Genomic DNA, 22,258 nt, shown 5'->3' with positions numbered 1-22,258 from the left:
AAGACATAAGTCTGGCACAAGATGTTGTTTTAAGCTAAGAATGACAAGAGTAATAAGAGTTACCAGCCCCTTGCTGACGGGAACTGTTCTGATTGTCCCCATTGAATTGAATTGACTGCAAAATGCTTCAGAAGGTTTTTTGTGAATGTATTCTAGCTATACATATTCAAGCATTTGAACAATTAAATGTCATGTGAAAACATAGAAATGTGTTTGCATTTTTTGAGAGTTTTGATATATGACAAAGCAGGTGAGTTTACTGTGTATAACACAATGAACATTGATTTGATTTAAAGTTTTATTTAAGTTTTAGCAGCTCTGAAAAGAGTTCCATTATATTTTCTATAATAGCAACACATTGTATTCAGTCCACGTAAACCAAAAATATATAGAAGGCAAATCCAGTGTAAAGCTGTGACTTTCATGACCAGTTTCATTTGTCTTATTAACTTCAAGAGAGAAAAAAAAGAAAGGCTGAGAGGATGTTTATATTAGGGGTGGCACAGTTCACAAAACCCACAGTTCGGTTCGTATCACGGTTTTAGGGTCATGGTTTTCGGTTCAGCACGGTTCTTGTTGTTAATTTTTTCTTTTAATCTTCAACACTCCAGAAATTTCCTTCAGAATTTGATATATAGCTTATTAGCTTAATTGTCCACAATTTAAGATACAGTATTAACATTTTTGTAATGTAATCATGCACTAACTGAATTTGACTTGACTTTAAGCACATTACTGGGACCATCTCTGAGTAAAAGCTAGGTGAGATTTTGATACAGCAAGAGAAAAGACATTGATGATGACATGCTTTTCATTTATTTGGCAAAAAAAGGAGAATGTGTATTGTTATCTCTACAGGAACTTTTGCCTTTTTAGCACACAAAGACTGAAATTAACTTGCATTTTTCAAACTGTCAACTTCAGTGTAGCTCTTACAAAAAAAAATAAAGAAAGAAAAAGAGAGGAACTCTTACAAGCTCTGTCTTTTAAAAAAGTCAAATTATTTTAAACATAAATATATAATATAATTTAATAACATAATATAATGAGGCTATAACAATAGCAAAGGCAATAATCATAAAGTCAAGCATAAGTTTAACCATCATAACACAACTGTCATATTAGAAGTGTTTCCATTAGCATATTGAATGCATTTTGCACAATGCTTGTACACAGTCCCAGTTTTATCTACCGTTTTATTTCCGTTGTCATCGTAAGTAACATGAAATACAAAATGTTTCCACACACCGGATTTGAACGACGCGGGCGCAGCCTTCATTATCTCCTCCACTTGCCATTTCTGCAGCACTCCTTACTCAACGTTTACTGTCTATATGTATGTTCGCGCGAAACTGAGCACGGTGCTACATTGCGCATGCGTCGAACCGTGCGACGCAACACACGAACCGAACCGAGACAAGCGAACCGAATGGTTCGGGTGTTTTTTCATGTACCGCGCCACCCCTAGTTTATAGCTATTATAAGGTAAGTGTTCATTGGAGCCAACATGATTCACAGACATTCCATATTAAATAACTACATATAACATAACTACAAACAAATAAAAAGGATGATGCGTGTTTATTTAGTTAAAAAAAATTGAAAAATTTGCTGTGGTATAGGAGGAATAAAACACATCTGGACTGGCAAAGTAACTCTGCTGCATCACATCACCTCATCATTAATTATTTTAATATAACAGCAGAGCGCTAAATGTAGTTCTGGCTCAAGGTTAGAGGTTTATATTACTGGATTATTGTAATTCAGCATTGTTGCTATGGTAACATTTAACAAAGGAAGTGCCATGGTGGACTCTCCAGCAGTTATGAAAACACAAACAGTTTTTATTTGAAACTCCAGCTAAAGCAGATATGTATGGCATTTGAAACAAAGCAAGTATAAAAATCAGTTGGACGAAGAGAATTATGGTGAATTTTTTTTGCAACATTGACTTGCATTGGTTTATTGGATATGTTCATACCTGCTTATGTGGAGAGGATGCTTATACAGTGTTCAGCACAGTATATAGTTTTAACTTTTTTTTCACGTACCTGTGAGAAATCTATATGTAACCCATCCACATTCAGATTGCTAATACATGAAAACCACTGGAATTATGCTACTATGTGCTAATTTATGAGAAAGCAGTTTAGCCACTAAAAGGCTAAATTTCTTTATTAAACAAAACATTTAGGATTTTTTATTATATTTATTTGCATTTTATTGTGATTGTCAAGTTAAGTCAAGAAGCTTTTATTGTCATTTTAACCATATATAGCTGTTGCAGTACATAGTGAAATGAGACAACGTTTCTCCAGGATTGTGGTGCTACACAAAAAAGACAGAGCTAAGGACTAAGTAAGTAGTCCTTGCCACATAAACTGCACCAGGTTGCAACTGTGCAACCTGGTGCAAACAGTGCAGGACAAGACAAACAAGACAGACAAGACAGTGCAGGACAAAAGACATTGCAGACAAAAAAAATTACAAGACAACACAAAAAAAGACAATACACAATATTGCATGTGCAGAAATACTAGAATGAACACTGTTATTGCAGTGTTATTGTGATAAGTTTCCTTGTATTTATATGTTCTATTTTAATAATGTAACTTGAGGTCCAGAAGTGGTTAGAAATAGTGAATATGATAACAGCGATGACCCTGATCACTGAGGACCCATTAAACAAGACCTGGAACTAAATGTTACAGAAACATGAAACTTAAATTTTGTGCATTTCAGAACCAGTTATATTTAACAAATTTATGGCACCAAAAATGGAAAGAAAGGTCAATGAATATCAGCAGTCAGGTGATTCTGAAATATTAACAATGGGTTTCTTAGCAGTTGACTCATCAAACACATTGTGTGTTAAGTAAACAAGTCTTAAGAAAGTTAAATTAACACATTAGTTACTTGCAAAAACTTATTTCACTCATGATAGTGCTCTGGGTTGTGGAAACATTTTTATTCAAAATCAGATTGTATATGTCCCTGTTTAGCCATTTGATCAAACGAGAGCCAAACTATTCATTACATATTCTGCAAAATAGATTAATAAGAAATTTTAGATGCATCAGATGAAAAAATCTCCTTGTGTTTCCAGTCCAGTCCAATTCAGTCCAGTACAGACTCTATTTCCCATTGCGAGAATGCAATTGAATTGTATTGCATGTTCAATCCAGGAGAAAAACTTGCACAGTACGCTGTAGAATTGCACAAATCAAGAATATGTATCAGTGACCAGTATCACTGATAATCTTCCAAAAGACAAGTTGCTTATGTCACTTGTAGTGTGTTTTACTGAGTGTCAGTTTTAGTGAACTAAGTCAGACTGTGTAAAATTGGTGGCTTCTTTGTGTGCCAGGCATATTCGATTTATTCATGTTGCCCAGTAAGAGGTAATTTGGAAGCTTGTTTAACATTATTTCCCATCTCTGGGCATTTTATGTGATGTCAAAAAAACTTTTTCTACTTGTAAATTTTACAGCAGTGTTGGCTTTAGATCGGTAAATATACAAAGTAATATGTTAAATCTATAACATTTTAAATTACTAGTCACTAGTTTTAATCATTAAAATTCTAATTATCACTAATCTTAAGTTGCCAAGCTACTTGCTATCTTCTACTGGCTAAGCTTACATGCCATTGTCTCTGGTTGGTGTTACGCAGCAATTTTAGTCCAACAGAGCAAATATAAGATATGCTTTTATAGAGACATCTCTTTTTTCCCCTGACTTTGCCTGTCATATGTCATGAGCTGGTAAATGATGTTATTACAACATGCAAACTACCACTTGCATCATTAGCAACACATTACCCTGCAAACAATATTGAGTAGTTTAGCAAAATTCTAACAACCTAAACAGCTTCTGACCGGATCTCAGCATGTCTGGCAGAAATTTCATCATGGATGACTGCTCAACAGTTAAAGCTCAATCCTAGCAAAACTGAACTGCTGTTCATCCCAGGTGATTCATCCCCAGGTCATGATCTTGCTATATCCTTGCACAACGATCTGATCTCCCCTTCAACCACAGCTCGCAACCTTGGGGTAACCATGGACAATCAACTGTCCTTTTCCTCTCATGTTGCTAATGTGACTCGCTCATGTCGGTTTCTTCTCTACAACATTAGAAGGATTCGGCCATTTTTGTCCACACAGACTGCTCAGGTACTTGTTCAGTCTCTTGTCATTTCTAGACTGGATTACTGCAATGCACTGCAGGCAGGTCTACCTATGAACGCAATCCGTCCTCTGCAAATGATCCAAAATGCAGCTGCCCAGCTTGTTTTCAACCTACCAAAGTTCTCACATACCACCCCGCTGCTGCGATCCCTCCACTGGCTTCCAGTAGCTGCACGCATCAGATTCAAAACACTGATGCTGGCCTACAAAGCCAAAAATGGACCAGCTCCCTCTTACCTCAAAGCCCTCATCATTCCTCGCACTGCACCCCGCAACCTCCGATCTACCAGCACTGCTCGACTGGTTCCACCATCTCTCAGGGTAAGAGGCAAGTATACTACAAGACTCTTCTCTGTTCTGGCACCAAGGTGGTGGAATGAACTTCCCCTAGAGGTCCGGACAGCTGAGTCACTGGCTATTTTCAAGCGGCGGTTGAAGACCGACCTACTTATTCAGGAAACACTTCAACTAGCACTTCTTTCCTTATCTTTTGCATTTAAAAAAAACAACTTTTTTTTCATTGTAACTTTGAACAAATGTTTTAAACTCATGGTATCTTAAGTATGTAACCTAGTGAACCAGCATTAATGTATTCAATGTTAGAGATTTAAGCACTTATGTACGTCGCTTTGGATAAGGGTGTAAATGTAAATGTTAGTGAGGTCTCTCTGTCTGTTGATGATTATCTGCTTAGAACTGTGATTAGTATGGCTAATGTTATAAATTTACCCAAGACCTATGTCTGTATATTAACTGATCTAAAGCCAAAAGAAATCGAAGTAAAAAAAATAATAAATTGTCTGCCAAGCCATTTAGATTGGATTACACAGCATTTTTTGATTACACAGTCACTTTTTCAACATAGATGGAACCTGCTTTCTGTGTTACAATTTATTAATTTATATATACACTCCTGAGCAAAATCTTCACACTTCGCACTGGTGGATCATTACCAGGTTATAAATTAAAATAGAGAGCCAATTTATTAAAAACTGCATTTAAACTTAAATGGTCATCAGCTGATCAAAAGTATTGATCCCTTTTTGACACTTTTAGTTCTGTTGTGGGTATTTTTGGGCTATGGTTGTAAACTTTTGATCAGCTGATGACCAGCCTGTTTGAGTTTAAATGCAGTTTTCAATAAATTGCGAATCTCTGTTTTTTTGTCTCTCGCTCCTTTTTATTCTTTTGATATTTTGAAGCAGTTCTTACAACCTGGTTATGATTCAACAGAAATGCAAATACTTAGAATGTTTCCCCCAGTCTTAAGATTTTGTTCAGGGGTGTGTGTGTGTGTGTGTGTGTGTGTGTGTGTGTGTGTGTGTGTGTGTGTGTATTTATATATATATATATATATATATATATATATATATATATATATATATATATATATATATATATATATTATAAATAAATAAATACTCCACCTACATCTGGTAAAACAACAAATGAAAATATCCCTCAACTTTAAATTTCATTTAATTTAGAGTAGTCTTCTCAACTACTAGTTACTTCACTGTACATATCCAGCAAATTTGTTTTATAAAGAAATTAAATTTTAAATACATTTGTCATTTGTCAAATGGAAAAAAATCCTAAATGGAAAAATTGGAACAATAGTAACTCAAAACGTGCATATAGATGATATGATGCTGATGACTGATGACATTTTAACAGCATTATTTTATTCTACAGAGACACAGAGGGGCAGAATGTACAAGCGTGAATGTGCTCAGCAATGGCATACATGAAAAGCTCTGTTCTCCTCAACTTAATGTTTTTTGTTTATTATTATTATTATTTTATGTTTATTATTAGTATTTTTTTTCTAATTATTTTTCATATTGTGGATTCAATGCAAGTTAAGTTCCATTTTCTCTTTGTCTATCTCTCTAGCATGTGCTGTGATGGGTGTTTGGAATTGTGTGACTGTGAAGCCATTAAATATCGCTGCAGGGGTCTGGATGGTGTGAGTGTACAAACATACACACACCCACATTATTATGTGGCATTTAGCAGGTTATTCTCTCTTAGGGGAATGCATTTATCTTCTGTTTATGATCACACTGCTTGTGTATTTGCAGGTTGACTGCATGTGTGTTGTTCATCTGTGAAGTCCCATTCTGCTGTCAGTTTGTGGAGTTTGCGAATGCTGTGGCAGAACGAGCAGACAGGATGCGACCCTGGCAGAAAGCAGTGCTTTATTGTGGGTCAGTGTGGATTAACATGCTCGAGTGTGTAAGAGAGATGAACTAATGAAATTGGGATGGAACGAAGAAATAGTTTATTATGGTAATGCCTTGTAGTCTTTGATTTGTTGGGCTGCTTGGATACTGTCCCAAATGAGCCTAAACCTCTGACCCATAAGTCACTGTTTATAAATGCTATACTACAACTATGAAGAGTGAAAAGCTAAAACTGTTAGTGAAAAGTGTATTTCACCTTGGACAAAATAAAAATAAAAAATAAACATATGCTATAGTACATATGCAAAGGGTGCAGCAGAGTTTAATCTTGGCCCACTGTCAATGAAAGTTAAAGAATGTGTTAAAAACTTGGGTGTATTCACTGATAGCTCTCTGAAGCTGAACACACAGATAAATCATGTTGTAAAGTCTATTTTTTTCATCTGAGAAATCTGGCCAAGATGAAATCTTGTCTGACATTTAAGAGTCTCGAAATTGCAATTCCTGCTCTCATATCATCAAAACTGGACTATTGTAATTCGTTATATAAAGCAATTAGTCAAGCCTCTATCTTACGGCTGCAGAAGGTTCAAAATGCTGCTGCAAGATTATTAATGAATATTAAAAAACATGAACACATCACTCCGTCCCTGGTCTCCCTGCATTGGCTTCATGTACAGTACAGGATTGATTTTAAGTTACTTTTACTAGTATATAAATCTCTGCATGGCCATGCACCATCTTATTTCTCAGATTTGTTAACTGAACATCAAACAGGAAGAGCAATGAGATCAACAACTCAAAATTTACTTAGAATTCCGAGGACCAAGTTAAGCCGGAAAGGGGATCGTGCATTTGCGGCAGTAGCACCTAGACTTTGGAATAGCTTACCCATGTACGTCAGGGATGCTGATTCCGTACACGTTTTAAAAATACAACTTAAGACATACTTGTTTTTCATGGCATATCCTTCTTGTTGAAATATTAATTATTACTGTTAATGTGTGTATTGCTATTATTGTATTTATTTCTTTTTTATACTTAGATGTTGTAAAGCACATTGGTCAACATGTTTTTGAATAGTGCTATACAAATAAAGTAGTCAGTAGACATAGTCTCTTGCACAGATATGGATTGTGGAAAATGCATATATTCTATAGCATATATGTGAAAGAGCCTGAAACTCTATACAATATGAATGATTAATTATTAATTGTATCTTTGTCTCTTCATCAGGATGGCGCTGTTCCCTGTATTTCTCGGGCTGTCTTTGACCACGCTGTTTGGGAATTCTATCGCCTTTGCTACAGGAGTACTTTATGGACTCGCTTCCCTTGGAAAGAAGTAAGAGTTTACTTCATATAGAATCATTTATATATTTGCAATTCTGAATTATATTCTGCTGTGAATATAAAATACTCACATATTCTTTGTCCTGTTTGTCTCATGCCCAAATCAAAACATTTGATGCTTTTTAACAAATTATTCACAATTAAAACAAAATTTGCACATAAAAATATTCTTTTTGACTTACTCCAGCTGTGTCCCTGTTTAATACACTGACTCATTGACATACTTACCCCCAATATGTATGTCTCTGCCTTCTTCTGTGTCCCTCTCTCCCTTTTTCTTTTTTTAGGGGGGATGCAGTTAGCTACGCTCGGCTGCAGCACCAGAAACAAGCTGATGAAGAAAAACTTGCTGGCATGACGGATGGCTCAGTTCCATGAATCCTCCCCCTTTTTCCGTTACCGCTCATACTTCTACCTCTCCTATCACTCTCTCCATCTGTATGTTTGAGAGATCATTTGATTTATGCTAGATTTCTGAATTTCTATTAATTATTAAATATATTTAATTTTTTGGTGTTTTTATGTTGCAAGGTTGCTTTGGACATGCTGGGCTGTTGTGCAGTAAAGTTTTCCTTTTATTTATTCAAAGTACATGATTCGGACAATAAACCAACCGTATATCCAGAAACCTGAACAGAAAAGCAGAATGCATGTAAATGACTTACTCCCAGTTCTCCTTCATATTTGCACCATTGCTTTCTGCATCTGTGGGGAATTGGGATGAGTGGGATTTTTTTTTTTTTTTAACTTGAGTAGAACAGTTATTTCTTCAGGAAGTTATTTATAAAAATCTGAATTTATTTTGTCCTCGAGTGAAAGCTCATAGTAGATTAAGGGCAGCTAGTTCAAGATGATTGCATGTTAAATATGAAAGATGGAAAAGTGTTTTATGTTTGTGTGTACATGAATTTCTGTCAAGAACCAAACAGAACAGTCTAGTAAACCAGAATGCCTATTTTAGGAACAAAAACTGTACTTACTTTACTTATGCTTTAGAAAACACCAGCATTAAAGCTTTTTTAAATTAGGGATAGTTTAAGATCAAAGTGTACTTGGATTTTGTTTTGGTTTAAATCCTGGTGGTGGGGGAACCCTTCTAATAATGCATGTTGGAGGTAGAAGTGAAGAAATGGAAGAACAAGGTAGAACAACAAAATAAACCCACCTGTTTAAGGGCTAGATGATTCAGTCCTTTTTTCCCTCAATCCTCTAGCTATTTTGGAAAAGTAAAATTAAACAGCCATCCACAAATGATACCAAACCAAGTAAATATACAATTTATGTTTACAATCCATGCCATCAAACCAGAACACACTATTCCAAACCAAATGCTAAAGTTAGACACAGTAATATTTTCTATGGCTGCCTTACCTCAGTTTGCTCCAGAGGCCAAAAGGAAAATGATAGTTCATAAAACAGGTTGGTTTAATCATCATGAAATGCACATCTGTGACTGCATCACAATAATTACATTCTGTTAATACACCAGGTTTTTTGTTGCTTAGCAACAAAATCAAACTAACCAAATTGCATGGTAAAAGAATAACTTATTGTGAATAGTATTAATAATAAATTATTTTTTTCAGTGAACACTGGATTTTATCATATTGTTTTTGGGTAACGTGGCTTTAGACTCTCTTATGAAATCTTTAGAGATCTTATGCCTTCTGGCTTATTGCTTTACTTGGATGTGAATTTTTCATTACAATAGCCATTGATTTCACCATTATACTAATACAGGTGTACCTCAATAAATTAGAATGTCGTGGAAAAGTTCATTTATTTCAGTAATTCAACTCAAATAGTGAAACTCATATTATATAAATTCAGTACACACAGACTAAAGTAGTTTAAGTCTTTGGTTCTTTTAATTGTGATGATTTGGGCTCATCTCAAAAATGTGAATATGGTGACATGCAAATCAGCTTCAGTCTGTAGGTACTGAATTTATATAATACACAAGTGTTATTATTTGAGTTGAATTTGCTGAAATAAATGAACTTTTCTACAACATTCTAATTTATTGAGATGCACTTGTTAAACAGCTTTCAGTAACTTTAGGTAGTGATTAACATGGTTGCTGTACAATTCAGGTTCTCTGCTAGTGTACAGCACTGTTAAAAGATTCATTGAGCTTGGCCATCTGCTTCTTTTTTCAGTAGGTCATGTTCTAGTGCATGTGCTAGACGGACAAATGCATTTTGACAGAATTCCAATGTTCAGCAAAGTTAAACCAATCCCCCAAGGTTAGCCTGAATCAGCAGGACCATGCTATTTTCTGAAGCTAGATATTGACCATTTCATGTTAATTACAAGACTAATTATATAGATTTAAGATTTACACAACTTGTTGACTGTTTCCCAGCAGCAGAAATCTCTGTATCAATTGAAGATTTAGCAGTGGAGCTGTATCTAAATTTAAACCATTATTGACTAACCTACAGCTCATTATCAAATTTTGGAAGTAATTTACTCCAGATAGATTTATTTTACCTAGTATTTTACCTTTTGTTCTTTATGATTAAATCTTGTTAAAATACTGTCTGGAAAGAATGCTTTCTGCAACATTTCCACGTACAATAATACAACATTGCATATATGCAGATTTCATGCATTTTAATAGAATGAATTTAAGAAATAAAACAAACTGTTAGACATAGCTCCCACTGGGTCTAAAATACAAACATATGTTGTATGCATACACATATACATGGAACATTTCCAAAGTTCAGCACTGGAGGAATACCAGTGTAATGACCATATTATTTCACTTGCAATCATCTGTGAAGTAACGTGGAAATTCTTTGATTTTTAAACTCAACCCAAAATTATATGACATGACAGATGTTATTAATTATAAGACTTACAAAACTGTTAATAGTTGTTTACTGATGGTGTCACTTGGAACGCTTCTTTCATTTACTTCCAGTTTCTGCTTCATTTCATTTGCTCTGTTCTCAAGTTAGCTTTTGCTCTGGGCTTCCGAGAGCTTTTCTGGCTGGTGGTCCTTCCCCTGCTGGATTTAAGCTCTGCCTCCCACTTTTTCTTCACCAGTGTGTATAAACGCATAGTGGCCTGAGCATCCTGGACCTATGAAAATACATTCAGGCATGCATGTAGACAAAGCCTATTGTTAATAATGTTAAGTTCACAGCTCCCTCCAAAAATTTCGGAACAGCTGGTGCTCCTGACTGACAGAATGTACTGTAAATAGAACTAAAGAGGTACATACAGATGAGTGCTCTCCCTGCTGTACTTGAACATTCAGAATCTCCTGACACAAAACCCTCAAAGCAGGACGTCCACTCTGTTTATGCAAAATAGTAAGGGGGCATTTTCAACATTTTTATCATCAAGCTCAGTAAAACCTATTTGAATTATGTTCAGAAAACTGTCATCACCTTTACTATCTTCCTAAATGGTTTGTACTTCTGAGTGTCTCTTGTATTTCTTTTTGGGTGATCCAATAATAAAATCTAAATGAAAGAAAAACAAATCTTGTGAGAATGACTTACTTTCATATTCAACATACATTCAGCCTGAACTCAATAGTATATGGCACCTTTAGGTCATTATGGATGGCATGTCCCACTAATATTCGTCCCTCCAGAATCTTAGCCACTTCCTGTTGTACAGTTTTGAAGATCTCTCCTGTAAAACATGCAGTAGAAATAATAATTATTCACACAAACACATTGCTTAATTTCATCAGTAAAAATGCAATGATTTTATCATTTTTTTCACTAACCTAAATAAAAATTGTAATGTCAATATTATTGGTATTTTAATGAAGTTTAATGTTCACAACAATTAATTATATAGCATATGTGATGAATTGGATGTTCACACACAAAATACATTTTAATAAAAAGTAAAAGATGATGCTCATAACAATAAGATGATTAGGATATATGACCATCCGGGTGATGGTGATAATGTGATTGCTTAATATTTTGTGACGCTAAAAATATAATTTCTTTTGCTCACCGTGTTCGATGTCAGCAGGCCGAATGCCGCTCACAGCTGTCCTGTAGTCAGTGACTTTCTCTGTTGGTTTAACATATTTGTCATAAACACACTTGCCAAAGTAGTTGACGATGGAGACACGTGCCAACATGCTCTCTTCTCCTCCAGTCCCCACCCCTACCATCTCACAATCCATAGCAATGGCATGTGTCAATCTGTCAATCATGATAATCAGCAAAGAAGAAAAAGAAGTAATGATTGTTAGGGTGGCATGGCTACAAAAGCCAGAACAGAGAGCATAAAGAAAAATATTATTGTCCTTTCATCAGTTTGAAACACTGCTCCTGACAACCTAACCTGAAAAGAAGTGATGGAGCTGCTTTATAGTTAACATAGTTTACAGTTAACACTGTACTTACTAACACTACTAACTAAAGGATACTAACTAAAGGATACTAACTAAAAGACTAGCTTGTCTTCTTCCAACAAGAAACAGCAGAAGACATGCCAATAGGACTTTCAGATTTCATGCCAGGAAAAACAGCTGAATTGGCATTATTTTCTTCTTTACCCATCGCAAGTGCTCCTCTTGGCCAGCAACTGTTCCGTACTCTGTATAATTTTGGCATCTGTTTTAGTTATGCCACTCCTCTTCCTCACAATGTTAGCAGCCTCCAAGCCGACAGCAGCCTCAATGTCATCAGGGTCGATGTCATCAAACCAGATATCTGCCCTTATCAAGAAAATAGAAGGCTAATTAGCAGTTTTCCAGTGGATGTGTAGCATGGCTTGGCATATCACAGGCTGCAACATTTTCTTTATCAACACAAAAAAATTCAGTGGTAGGCAAGTTTAATGTGTACACTCTTTTCAAGGCTCACTGTTCTGGCAGATTAAACTATGTAATGTACTATATTCTAGTTGGAGAACAAATGACAAATGGCTTCCTGTTCACTCTGGGATTTGGCCCAACAAAACACATTCTGTTTGACTGCTTGTGTGTTTTTAAAAATGAATTGGTCTTAAGTATGTCCACTATACCATCAAGTTTGCTATCTTTATTTTCATGCATGCTGCACAAAAACAAACTTACTGTTTTATTTTTGCTTAAATTAAAACTAAAATTTTGCTTATTTTTCTTATAATTGCTAGCACTTATTTTGAGTCTAAAGAATTATTATTTTGAGTCTGAAGAATTGACAGATTAATCTGGCAAAAAATAATAAAATATAACTTTGTGATGACTAATATTTCCTAAATTAATAAAAGTGCAGCCTATTTTCTTATGTATTTTGGATTCCGAATACATCTTATATTTTTTGGATTTTTAATATATTTTACGTGACCATTGTTTACTGACCAAAAATATTACCATATACATCCAGTTAAGAACCATAAATGTTTTGACATATAAATGGCAAACATGAACTCACTGATGCTTAGATCATTTACTCATATTGTAACAGGTTAAAAACAGAAAGCAACAGTAATAGTAATTAAAGTAATACTATCAGTATAAAGGCTCTTTGTATTTGTTGTCTATAGGCTTCTATTTAGCATGAATACATACTCTGTTGGCTTCTTTTCTGCTTCTTCAATGTTCTTCCTTTTGTCTGCCTGTTTCTTTTGTTGTCCTTCTGCGTCATTTATTTTCCTCTTCTGAGATTTGTGCTGTTTAGGATGATTCCTTCTTTGTTCAATTCCAGCCACTTCAGATCCCTGCAGTTTTGATTGATTTAAGTTATGAGCTGGTATATTTGTTTCTTCTTTGGCCCTCTGTACAGCTTTGTGAGACTCTTTAACTGGTAATGAATTAAGCTTCTTTGCATTTGTATTCTTTTCTGAGTTGAGCACCTGCAATACACAGAAACACCAACAAAGTATATAAGACATGCAGTCAGTCTGAAAATACTGTTCTTTTTGTGCCCAGTCTGTTGGCATTGATGTTAAAATATCATTATTTTCTGCTATGTTTGAACTACTATTTTATTACCATTATTAGAAATATTATTTTACAAGAGTACTGTATGTTTCCAATTCTTTTGTTTTTGGTATATACTGTAGAGCTTTGGGTTTGAAGATTAAAAGATGAATGAGATGATAAGAAAATTAAGCTGAAATTTTAGCTGAAATCCTATCTTTATATCTAGATGTGGTAAAATTTAGAACATACCACCTTTTGTTTGAAGCCACCCATTTTCAACAAATATATATTAGAAAAAATATTGAATCACTTGACTTGCATGTGTTGCTTGTTTTAACAGGCTAGTTAAACAATTAATAGCTCTAAATATATAATCTTGGTTTGAACACTGGGTTTTTACCTGTTAAGTTGCATTTGTTGTTAAAAAGGATAAACTAACATGAACAGAGAGCTGCCTGTGGGAGAAAAGCAAGCCATTTTGAAGATGGGTGAAGAGGGAAAATTGGTCAGAGCCAATGCACAACCACTGGTGTATTAACAACCAGACATTGAAGGAGTAGGCCAAGAAGAACAACTTAACTTAACTTAGCCCTTAATAAAAAACTTTGTGAGAGAAGAAACACTAAGCAGTGCTTTAGGCTCGCTTGGCTGCTTCTGGAAAATGTTTCCTTATATCATTTTAGAGGATGTAACTCACAATGGTAGCAGCAGAATGTATGGAGAAGTCTACAGAAACATTCTGTCAAAATACAGAGAAACATATCCAATCAAATTGGCAAAAAAAAAAGACTGGCCAATTCAGTCACCAGACCTTAATCCAATAGCGCAGCATTTAACCTCCTGAAGAGGAGACTGAAGATCCCCAAAATAAACAACTGAAAAGCTGTGGAACAAGCCTAGAAAAGCATAAAAAAACATTTGGTGATCACAGTGGCTCACAACCCGGTCGGGTTCTGAAAGCCTGCGCTGACCAGCTAGCACCAGTGTTCACTGAGATATTCAACCTCTCAATGGAACAGTCTGTTGTCCCCTCATGCTTCAAGCAGTCCACCATTGTTCCTGTCCCGAAGAAACCCCAGCCCACTTGCTTTGTGCTGAAGTCCACTATCAACTCTTTAGTCTTGCTGACGTTCAGGAGAAGATTGTTCTCCTGGCACCATCTCTCCAGGTTTTTAGTTTCCTGTAGGTAGGCTGTCTCGTCGTTGTTGTCATACCAACCACTAAACATCAACGGGACCCCAGTAGAGAGAGTGGACAGTTTCCGGTACCTAGGTGTTCAGATTACACAGGACCTGTCTTGGTTCTGTCACATCAACACCCTGGTGAAGAAGGCCCGGCAGCATCTGTACCACCCGAGACGCATAAGGGACTTCAATCTACCCTTACAGGTGCTAAAGACTTTCTACACCTGCACCATTGAGAGCGTCCTGACGGGTAGCATCACTGCCTGGTTCGGGAACAGCACCATGCAGGACAGGCGAGCCCTCCAGAGGGTAGTGCGGTCAGCTGAACGTACCATCCACACCAAGCTCCCTGACCTGCAAGACATCTACAGCACGCGGTGCCGAACCAGAGCCAGGAAGGTTGTAAAAGATCTCGGCCATGCCAACAATGGACTCTTTTCTTTGTTGCGTTCAGGGAAACACTTCCACTCCCTGAAAGCAAACACAGAGAGAATGAGGAGAAGCTTCTTCCCGCAGGCCATCCGGATCTTAAACCAGGAGACACCCAGGATCTAGGACTGGACATCTCTCTCCATCCCCACTGTTCTATGTAACCAAAAAGCTATACCAAATATGTTATATTTCCTCCAGGATGTCACTAGCCAATGGGGTACGAAAGAAAAAATGATTGACATGAGTTCTGTAACAACTACCTGCAGTCAGATATGTCCTGACTGATGACAGAAAACATGGGCACCTAACCCCGACCTGGCAGGACGTATCCGTCATTTGGTCTGTCAATGCAGCATTGAAACCTGATTTTACTGATGTTTTATCAGGGAAAAATATGTGACAGTGTCTTCTGTAAAGCCTGTGCTTGACCTTTTAAAAGGCAAGCTCTTATTCCCTGACCCCAAAAACACAAGTCTAGCAGAAAATATCAAGACAAAAATTTGTGCTGTACTTGATCAGAAGTATAGCCCATTTAAACTTCAAGAGCTCCTGAGAAAGGCCAACCCTTCTTGACCCAAGGTACAGGGGTCACTTTATAGAAACAGCAATCATAAGTGACACAAGAGATGATGGAGGTGTCAGAAGAAAGAAAGGAAGGTGGAAAATGCACTGAATATTTGACAAATGTTATTCATGTAAATATATTTTATGATATAATTTTTTTTTTTTAAAGATAACCGCTGGCCTTCACACTTTACAGTGTCTAACAAAGTAGTGGCAGAAGATAATATGGATACAACACCTCCAGCTTAAAAAAAAACAGGCTATTTAATATACTGAGGCACAGATTTACTCAACCGTCTACCAATGTGCTGCCAAAAAGAGTGCAAGCTGATGCTGAAATGACACGGTACGTACACGAAGAGGCACTAGATACCTCAGAAGATCCTCTGCTGTGGTGGCGAGATAATCGCAGGTTTCCTTTGATGTCCAAATTTGCAAAAAGTACATGTGCATTTGTGCAAGTACTGCTTCAGAAAGAATGTTCAGTACAGCTGGCAATATTGTGACCCCAGTTAGATGTTGTCTTGAGCCAGAGAAAGTCAACATGCTATTTTTTCTTTCCTGTAATCTACCAAACCATTAAGAAGCAGGATCAGCCTTGTCTGGAAATTTGACATTTATGGCCTTTTCTGTTGTTATAGTCATAGTTTATTGTAATTTTTGTTATTGATCACACATCAGAACTCACAACACAAATCTTGTATTATAAATTGAAAAAAATATAAATCGCATACTAATATTTTGATAAAGTGGTAGCATAAGAATATAAAATCGTGTAGGTTGACCAATAAAGGGAGATTAGAGAATATATCCCCAAAACACTCCTCAGAAAAATACACATTCTCCTTGTTTTCCAGTTTCTTAATTTTGCAAGATTCCATTTAATGCAAGAAACAAAAGATTAAAAAGTAAACAAACTTATACAGTAACTTTACATGCAGTATAGAAAGAAGCTAAATGTAACCAATTAAAAATCCTGTATGTGTTAATAAATTCCACTGGATAGCTGTTATGAAACGTGTGAGATCACTGTAAAGATTTACACCACTGACCAGATCGCACAGACACATCCACCCAACTTTTTATCTTAATTCTTACTGATTTATGAGCAGACTGATTAATTTAACGTACATGCCATCACCACAGACACACCAGTACACACAGCTAGCAATGTAATTTACTCACCATATGAAGGCTTTTCCAGTTCGCCGAAAAATCTGCAGCATTTCTGGGAGGAAGAAATACGTGTTTCTTTTCTTCTTTCGGTTTGGGCGCCATGTGTTCGTAAAAGTATTTCCTTTTTTTGCCTGCTTTGGCTTTTTCCTTATATAATGTAGTTTTGTTGTTAGTAGTGGGTTGCTTTAATTGTACTTTAGACATGTCTAACAGGGGAACAGAACTGTAAACGAACCCACAGTTTATTTCAACTTAACTGTAAAGTTAGACGCGCACCGTATCATCTAAGTCATACATTTATTTCTGTGTATATACGATGATGAGGATGACCGATAACAGATTTTCCAGTAAAGCGATACAAATAAATAAATACCTCCTCTAGTAAAAAAAAATGCTGATTACAAATAGTGATATAGCAAAGTTAAATCCCCACATCCAGAGCATGTAACAACCATGCTGTCAGTTCTTCCGGTTTGTGTGCAGCACTTACAACCGTCCGTTCGTGGGAAAACAAACAGTTCCGGAGTTATTCTGCACAACCACGTATTAAGTTTATTTTAGATAGTGTTGTTAACATACATATACATTGTGTTTTCCCATAGATTGTGGTTGGTGGAGGAAAATATAGTACTGTGCAAATGTTTCATTTAGTACTGGACATTGTTTCATTTAACGTATTAATTAGGGTGTATTTAAAATGTTAATGTTTAAACAAGAATGCACTAACCCATGTGAGTTTTTTTTTACTTTAATTAATCAATTTAATTAGGTTTATTTGACATGTAAAACACTACATCAATTTCTTTACACAATCCCAATCAGTATTTGTGTTAGACATGATTGGGTCTTACAATATGAAGGATGTTTAAGAAAACATCAGGTAAAGATTCAAATAAATGTCCATGCCAAGTTGCACATAACATTGATGAACATTATGATGTTTGCATCAGCATACTAGTATAACACCAATTATATTACACTAATATATACACCTATTATATATAATTATATTGTCGCTTGATCTTAGTGCAGTTTTTGACACCATTGATCATACTATTCTACTTGTTAGGTCAGAAAAATTTGTTGGGGTTATGGGAACAGCCCTCTTCTGGTTTAGGTCTTATTCTAGATCTAAAATGTTGACTTCTTTAAGCAAACAGGATTTTTTTGATGTTCCACAAGGTTCTGTTTTAGGCCCACTGCTTTTCTCCTTATATATGCTATCCTTTGTTCAAACATGGCATTAGCTTCCACTGTTACACTGACAGTTATGTTTCAGCAAAGTCAGATGAAAGACACCAGCTTATTAAGATTGAAGTATGCGTAAAGGACATTAGGCAGTGGGTGCTTACTAACTTCCTCCTACTTAATTCTGACAAGAAAGACATGCTTGTACTAGGACCACATGAATCCAGAAGTAAACTTTCTGATAACAGAGTGACTTTGAATGGCTTTTCGGTTTAATCAGACCAGAATGTTTATTGGTGTGTCCTGGAATTTAGATTTTATTGCATAGAAGGATCTGCTAGCTTTATCAGCAAGCATCTGAGTGTACAGCTTGTATATCAGTGTAAATTTGCTGTCCTCTCAAAATAACTCAACACAGCCATTAAAAGTGACAACACCCCTAAGTGAAAATGTCCAAATTGTGCCCAAAGTGTTAATATTTTGTGTGGCCACCATAATTTTCCAGCACTGCCTTAACCCTCTTAGGCATGCAGTTCACAGAGCATCACAGGTTGCCACTGGAGTCCTCTTCCACTCCTCCATGATGACATCACGGAGCTGGTGCATGATAGAGACCTTGCACTCCTCCACCTCCTGTTTTAGGATGCCCCACAGATGCTCAATAGGGTTTAGGTCTGAAGACATGATTAGCCAGTCCATTAGCAAGGCAGTGGTCATCTTGGAGGTGTGTTTGGGCTCGTTATCATGTTGGAATACTCACCTGTTTCCCAGTCTCTGAAGGGAGGGGATCATGCTCTGCTTCAGTATGTCACAGTACATGTTGGCATTCATGGAAGGATTGTAGCTCCCCAGTGCTGGCAGCACTCATGCAGCCCCAGACCATGACACTCCCACCACCATGCTTGACTGTAGGCACACTTGTCTTTGTACTCCTCACCTGGTTGCCACCACACACGCTTGACACCATCTGAACCAAATAAGTTTATCTTGGTCTCATCAGACCACAGGACATGGTTCCAGTAATCCATGTCCTTAGTCTGCTTGTCTTCAGCAAACTGCTTGCAGCTTTCTTGTGCATCATCTTTAGAAGAGGCTTCCTTCTGGGACAACAGCCATGCATACCAATTTGCAAAATGCAGTGTGTGGCATATGGTCTAAACACTAACAGGCTGACCTCCCACCCCTTCAACAATGCTGGCAGCATTCATACATCTATTTCCAAAACATAACCTCTGTATATGACGCTGACCACATGCACACAACTTCTTTGGTCAACCATGGCATGGCCTGTTCTGTGTGGAACCTGTCCTTTTAAACCGATGTATGGTCTTGGCCTCCGTGCTGCAGCTCAGTTTCAGGGTGTTGGCAATCTTCTTATAGCCTACACCATCTTCATGAAAAGCAACAATTCTTTTTTCAAATCCTCAGAGACTTCCAGTGACCAGTATTAGAGAGTGAGAGCGAGAACACCAAATGTAACACACCTGCTCCCCATTCACACCTGAGACCTTGTAACACTAACGAGTCACATGACACTGGGAGAGAAAACTGCTAATTGGACCCAATTTGGACATTTTCACTTAGGGGGTACTCCCTTTTGTGGCCAGCGGTTTAGACATTAATGGCTGTGTTGAGTTATTTTGAGAGGACAGCAAATTTACACTTTATACAAGCTGTACACTCATTATAGTACATTGTAGCAAAGTGTCATTTCTTCAGTGTTGTCGCATGAAAAGATATAATAAAATATTTACAAAACTGTGAGGGCTGTACTCGCTTCTGTGAGATACTATATAGTCAAGTTGGAATCAGAAGAAGCTTTTGAGCCTTTTATAAGTATGTACACCATATTTTCAGAAATAAATTCCTTCCAACTAATGCAATCAAATGTTTGATGATTAAGAACTAATTGCACAACACACAGCAGTGGTACTTCTAACAGCAATCCCATGTATCTCCAGGCTGTCCACATGTAACTTCTTCAGCAATGATGAAACCCTAACCAGAAGTATAGCATCAGGATGGAACAGGCAGGCAAAACCTTTATTAGTTTTTCTGCATCATTTAGATACATTATATTTCTTAGCTTTGCAATATTTCTGAGATGAAAGAAGGCTACCATAGTAGTATTTTCCGAATGGAATCAATAACCACACCAAGGTCTTTTACAGCTGCACATGATAAAACAGAAATGCCATCCAGAGTTACTATGCAATCTGAAAGCTTATTTCTGACTACACACAGTCCTAGCACAAGCACTTCTGTCTTGTCAGAACTAAGTAGAAGGAAGTTAGTAAGCATCCACTGTCTGATGTCATTTACACTTTATTCTTTACACTTTATTCTTAACTCTTTAAATTTTATTAAACTGATGCCACTCATCTGACTTTGCTGTAACATATAACTATTTACCATGAGCATAACAGCCAATTGAAGCTAACACCATATTTACAAATAATTTTACCCAGAGATAGAATGTATAAAGAAAAAAGCAGTTGGCCTATAAAATACCCTTGTGGAATACTGAACTACACCTTGGTATGCATAGAGAAGACACATGCTGCATGTTTGCTAAATCATTCAAGCTGTATATTTATAGTACGTGTTTTTACAGGGGTTTTATTCCTAGTTGATTTTGCTACAGAATTAAATAAAAATCTAGTATAATTTGTGATATTTCCACTTAGGGTAGAGAGAGATATGGGTAGAAAGTGCTGCTACATCATCTAGACTGTAGCAAAATACAGATTCTAAGTATTCAGTCAGCTGAATACTGTCGGGTTCGGTGGGGTCCAATGGTGAACTAATTAGGATTGATAACTCTTGGACACTATTGATACCTTGGACACTAGTGGTACCAGACGTGAATGCATGTTTGTCATGGTAACATGGGGTCTGTAAATAATAATCAACAGAATTGACTTATTTTTTGTGGCTACGTATGTTATGTTAGTATAAAAACTTTTAATGTGTTGAATTTATGTCCAGGTTTGTGGGTGATGTGTAGATTATTATCATTAATAACTACAGCACCTCTCTGTTAACTAGGAATCTACAAAAAACAGGACAAATCTCAGAGCAACTCTGAGCAAGGAAAATTCAAAAACTTTTATCTTAGAGAGGAGGCAGGGCTGACCACATTTCTAGCTATGACACATTCTTGTGAAGACTGATTGGTTGTTCAATAAATAAAAGCTGCTTATTTAAAATATGGTCTATTATAAGCCTTCACTTTGTCTCTGTGTTAAGATGTTCCAGGCTAAATTGTGTAGGGATTACATCCAGGCCGACAATATTTGAGTTGTGTTAACATCTGTATGTTACAAATGCGATGATGATAATGGAAAATATAGCCTTCTTAAGCAGGAGATCATGCTGTGGTCTCTCCACCATCTAAACCCTAACACAGTTAAATTTACAAGCCTTGGACCAATCCCATGGCCCTAATGGATGCATTAATGAGGACTGCCAAATGATGGCAGCAACCTGTAAGCTTATCAGCCACAGAAATTGTAGAGACAGTGGTGATAAATCAGTTCATGTGGTCCTTGATGACAGATAAATGCCAAGCTGTTGGATTCCAAGGGAATAGCACTGCCAGAGAGTGCTGGATGCACTGGTGTGAGCCTTGGCCTGCATCTAACAGTCACAAACTTCACTAGCAATGGTAAGTAACTAGAAAGAAGCACAGAGTTCTTGCACCATTTTGAGTTGATGAAAATACTCACACCACCACTGCAAGCCGTGTTGTCAAATCCAATGTAGTCCAGTTTATTGTCCAGGGAGCAAATATTTGAAAGTAGAATGGACGTGAGACCCATTGCATGTGTTACAAGTGCAATATCTTTTTGGTTTGGTTTTTATTATTGTGGCAGGTGGAGGTCGGTAAGTTATTATTAGGCATTGGGTTATTCATTGGTTGGTGCTGATAGAGGAGGTTGGATTATGTCTATATCGCACCTAAACGAGCGTCACTTCCCGGGATCCCGTTTCGCTTCCGGTTTATGGACTGAGGGCTGTTGTGATTTTGCTTCGCAGGACGAGCGCGGAAACTGTAGTCATCTCCGTGGCTGCAGATATCGTGGCTTTGACTTATT

General features: G+C 36.7%; 2 protein-coding genes across 3 annotated transcripts in view; one reads left to right on the top strand and one right to left on the bottom strand.

The window, feature by feature from the left end:
- cacfd1 (calcium channel flower domain containing 1) overlaps positions 1-9,317 on the top strand; it is a 12,645-nt gene extending 3,328 nt beyond the window's left edge. Inside the window, exons 2-5 of the mRNA XM_027152854.2 lie at positions 6,086-6,158; positions 6,274-6,399; positions 7,612-7,719; positions 8,015-9,317. Coding sequence (XP_027008655.1) covers positions 6,086-6,158; positions 6,274-6,399; positions 7,612-7,719; positions 8,015-8,105 — 398 coding nt within the window. The 3' untranslated portion in view covers positions 8,106-9,317. The remainder of the gene's footprint in view (positions 1-6,085; positions 6,159-6,273; positions 6,400-7,611; positions 7,720-8,014) is intronic.
- A 1,011-nt stretch (positions 9,318-10,328) lies between these two features.
- On the bottom strand, positions 10,329-22,043 carry rexo4 (REX4 homolog, 3'-5' exonuclease). 2 transcript variants are annotated; one of them, XM_027152853.2, is made up of 8 exons: positions 21,890-22,043; positions 13,264-13,547; positions 12,265-12,426; positions 11,715-11,908; positions 11,290-11,378; positions 11,129-11,203; positions 10,960-11,034; positions 10,329-10,817 (listed from the first exon to the last, which is right to left on the bottom strand). In XM_027152853.2, the coding sequence occupies exons 1-8, from the start codon at positions 21,980-21,982 to the stop codon at positions 10,665-10,667; spliced, it is 1,125 nt and encodes a 374-aa protein (XP_027008654.1). In that variant the 5' UTR covers positions 21,983-22,043; the 3' UTR covers positions 10,329-10,664. The 2 variants fall into 2 exon arrangements, with proteins under 2 accessions (XP_027008654.1, XP_027008653.1); XM_027152852.2 differs by lacking the exon at positions 21,890-22,043 and adding an exon at positions 16,983-17,523.
- Positions 22,044-22,258: the final 215 nt, after the last annotated feature.

The sequence above is a fragment of the Tachysurus fulvidraco genome, chromosome 21, assembly GCF_022655615.1.
Source record: "Tachysurus fulvidraco isolate hzauxx_2018 chromosome 21, HZAU_PFXX_2.0, whole genome shotgun sequence".
Classification (NCBI taxonomy): Eukaryota; Metazoa; Chordata; class Actinopteri; order Siluriformes; family Bagridae; genus Tachysurus; species Tachysurus fulvidraco.
Note: the sequence above shows the minus strand (reverse complement) of the source record. Positions and strands in the feature narration are given on the sequence as shown.

Excerpts from the sequence above, each read along its gene's own strand:
- rexo4 (XM_027152852.2), bottom strand. The coding sequence starts at position 17,177 with ATGTCTAAAGTACAATTAAAGCAACCCACTACTAACAACAAAACTACA. Across the intron at positions 11,909-12,264 it reads AAGAGGAGCACTTGCGATGG|ATTGACACATGCCATTGCTA; the intron begins GTAAAGAAGAAA and ends CATGATTGACAG. Across the intron at positions 11,204-11,289 it reads CCATCCATAATGACCTAAAG|ATTTTATTATTGGATCACCC; the intron begins GTGCCATATACT and ends TCTTTCATTTAG.